At 62.3% G+C, this 3285-nt stretch overlaps 1 protein-coding gene across 1 annotated transcript in view; it reads right to left on the reverse strand.

The window, feature by feature from the left end:
• EMIHUDRAFT_468520 (ATP-dependent RNA helicase) overlaps positions 1 to 3285 on the reverse strand; it is a 12569-nt gene that overhangs the window by 6917 nt on the left and 2367 nt on the right. The window contains exons 3-16 of the mRNA XM_005782007.1: positions 3014 to 3199; positions 2890 to 2973; positions 2568 to 2675; positions 2412 to 2498; positions 2302 to 2343; positions 2092 to 2157; positions 1765 to 2010; positions 1553 to 1645; positions 1420 to 1483; positions 1316 to 1350; positions 861 to 1015; positions 443 to 549; positions 278 to 365; positions 69 to 107 (exon numbers count right to left, since the gene is read on the reverse strand). Coding sequence (XP_005782064.1) covers positions 69 to 107; positions 278 to 365; positions 443 to 549; positions 861 to 1015; positions 1316 to 1350; positions 1420 to 1483; positions 1553 to 1645; positions 1765 to 2010; positions 2092 to 2157; positions 2302 to 2343; positions 2412 to 2498; positions 2568 to 2675; positions 2890 to 2973; positions 3014 to 3199 — 1400 coding nt within the window. The remainder of the gene's footprint in view (positions 1 to 68; positions 108 to 277; positions 366 to 442; positions 550 to 860; positions 1016 to 1315; positions 1351 to 1419; positions 1484 to 1552; positions 1646 to 1764; positions 2011 to 2091; positions 2158 to 2301; positions 2344 to 2411; positions 2499 to 2567; positions 2676 to 2889; positions 2974 to 3013; positions 3200 to 3285) is intronic.

Below are 3285 nucleotides of genomic sequence, written 5' to 3' on the forward strand. Positions count from 1 at the left end.
CCCGAGGGAGATATGGGGAGATACGGGGAGATACGGGGAGATATGGGGAGGTCGCCTGCTCGGTGTACAGGCGGTAGCACTTGCCCGGGCCGGTGCGGCCAGCGCGCCTACAGACGGTATTGTGCAGCGTGTTGAGAGGAAGGGGTGAAGACAACGAAGAGGAGGACAGTGAATACAGCGAAATACAGCGGAATGCAGCGGAATGCAGCGGAGTACGTGCCCTCTCGAGTGCTGGTTGGGAGACATGAATGCGTGGGTGCGGCCGGCGCGCCCCGACCGCTGCCGCGCCGACGCCTGCGAGATCGGCACCACCACCAGCGAGTCCATGCCGACCTTTGCGTTGTACACCTTCTGCTTGACGAAGCCTAGAGGGCGGGTTCGGGCACCGTGGGGTAGGGGAAGGTGGGTTCGGGTACCGTGGGGTAGGGGAGGGTGGGCTCACCGGGGTCGACGACGTAGAAGATGCCGTCGATCGTGAGGGATGCCTCGGCGATGTTTGTCGCGATGACCACCTTGCGCGAGCCGGGCGGCGCGGCCTCGAAGATGCGCCTAGGAGCAGACGCATGCCGCGTTGTAGTTCTTCTTTGGGGGGGGGGGGGGTGCCGCCGCGCGTAGAAATAGAGACATCAGGCAGCAAGGATGATGGGCATATCTGGGCTATGCCTGGGCTCTATCTCGGCTCGATCTCGGCTCGATCTCGGCTCTATCTCGGCTCTATCTCGGCTCTATCTCGGCTCTATCTCGGCTCTATCTCGGCTCGATCTCGGCTCTATCTCGGCTCTATCTCGGCTCCATCTCGCGTCTGCTGCTCGGACGGGAGCGCAGAGTAGACGGGCAGGATGATGAGCTCCGGCAGCGACGGGCCGAGCGACTTCATCCGCTCAAAGAGGATCTGGCAGGCGGTGTCGATCTCCTCCTGCCCCGTGAGGAAGAGGAGGACGTCGCCGGGCGGCTCCTGCAGGTGGATCTGCATCACCGTGATGAGGGCCGCGTCCATGTAGTCCGCCTCGGGCGCCTGCAGGAAGGTTCCAGGAACGGTCTAGGAAGAGTCTAGGAAAGGCCGCGTCCATGTAGTCCGCCTCGGGCGCCTGCATGCAGGTATGCAGGTGTGCACAAGGGTCGAGGGAGGGCTCTGCCGGCTCGCGCGAGGAGATATGAGGGAGATATGAGGGAGGTACGAGGGAGGTACGAGGGAGGTACGAGGGAGGTACGAGGGAGGTACGAGGGAGGTACGAGGGAGGTACGAGGGAGGTACGAGGGAGGTACGAGGGAGGTACGAGGGAGGGACGAGGGAGGGACGAGGGACAGATGGCGCCTTTGTGTAGAGGACCTCGACCGGGAAGGTGCGGCCTACAGGAAGGTTCCAGGAACGGTCCAGGAGCAGTCTAGAAACGAGCACCGCGACCGGGGAGGTGCGGCCGGGGATGGTGAAGATCGGGCACTCGAAGAAGTAGGACGAGTACTTCTCCGCGTCGAGGGTCGCCTACAGGGAGGCTCCAGGAGCGGTCTAGGAACAGTCTAGGAACGAGCACGCCTCCGCGTCGAGGGCCGCCGAAGTGCAGATGAGCTTGAGGTCCTTGCGGCGGGCGAGCAGGCCCTTGAGCAGGCCGAAGAGGACGTCAGTGTGAATCGTGCGCTCGTGCGCCTGGTCGAGCATGATGGGCGAGTGAACTACTTGTGATTAGTTAATCAATCGTCCAGCATGATGAGCTAGTTAACACCCTGATTAACTAGCTAGCAGTTAATTCATCTGTTGAGTAGCGCCTCGTCCAGCATGATGAGCGAGTAGCGCGACAGGTTGGTGTCGACGAGGCACTCGCGCAGCAGCATCCCGTCAGTCATGTACTTGAGGATCGTCTCGGGCGACGTGCAGTCCTCGAACCGGATCGAATAGCCAACCTCCTGGCCCAGCCGGCAGCCAAACTCCTCGGCCACTCGCTTGGCGACCGACATCGCGGCGACGCGGCGCGGCTGCGTGCAGCCGATGATGCCGCGCGACGTGAAGCCCGCCTAGCGCCACGCCTCCCAGAGTGGTCGACCCCAGTGTGGGTGGGGGGGCTCAGGCTCCGTGGGCGGTGTGGCAGCGACTGCCTCGGCCATGAACTGCGTCATCTGCGTCGTCTTGCCGGAGCCCGTCTCGCCAATCACGACGAGGACCTGGTTCATCAACATATTCATTCCTCAACGACTCTGTTAATTAGAGCCCGTCTCGCCAATCACGACGAGGACCTGGTGAATCAACAGATTCATTCCTCAACGACTCTGTTAATTAGAGCCCGTCTCGCCAATCACGACGAGGACCTGGTTCTCCGCGACGGCGTTCACCAGCTCCTGCTTCAGCGCCTATTCGCAGTGAACCAGCAGTTATGCACTCATTCGTATGTCGAATCAGCCCGCTCCTGCTTGAGCGCCGCGATCGGCAGCGAGGCGCGCTGCTCCTGGATCGACTTGTTCTTGGTCGGGAAACCGATCGAGAAGCCCTTGCCCATCGACTTGACCTAGAAAAGAACGACGGCGCGCTAAAAAAGAAGGACGCCGCGCCGGTAGCCCTGCCCCTTCGACTTGACCTTCCACTCCGGCACCGCCTCCTGCGTGTAGCCGAGGCCGCGCAGCTCCTGCGCGATGTGCCGCTCTCCCGGCTCCGGCATCGGGTCCTCCCACGGCCGGTTGAGGTCCTACGCAATCTCGTGCAATCTCGCGTCATCTCGCGTCATCTCGGGCGATCTCGGGCCGGTCGAGGTGCTAGGAGCTACGGCCGGCGGGGCTTGCGCTAAGTCTTCAGAGCACCGCGTGAGTACGGAGGAGTACGAGGACAGTGTGAAGACGGCCGTGACGGCGTCTGGAGGCGGCGGAATACAGTGGGGAGCTCCCGCTGCGAGGCAAGCGTACGTCCCCCGCTTCTAGGGGGTTGGCGTCCTTGGGGATTGCGTCCATCAGCGCTCGCTGCTGCGAGTCGCGCAGCTCGCGCCGCTCCTAATGAAACGATTAATCAACAGATTGATTACAGATTAACTAGCGAGTCGCGCAGCTCGCGCCGCTCCTTGGCCAGCGCCGACTGCGTCATCGCGGCGCGCTGCAGCGAGCCGTCGGGGTTGCGGACGATCTTGATCGGGGACATGGCGACGGAGGCCTTGGTCTGGCCGCGGAGGAAGAGGGGCTCCGCCTCGTTGAGCTCGATCTCGAGCTCCTCCTCGGTGGCCTATTGGTAATGAAGAATGGTAACTAATTAACAGGAAGTAACTAGCAGTCTCCAGCTCCTCCTCGGTGGCCTATTGGTAATGAATG

The sequence above is a fragment of the Emiliania huxleyi genome (genome assembly GCF_000372725.1).
Source record: "Emiliania huxleyi CCMP1516 chromosome Unknown EMIHUscaffold_196, whole genome shotgun sequence".
In the NCBI taxonomy this organism is placed as follows: Eukaryota; Haptophyta; order Isochrysidales; family Noelaerhabdaceae; genus Emiliania; species Emiliania huxleyi.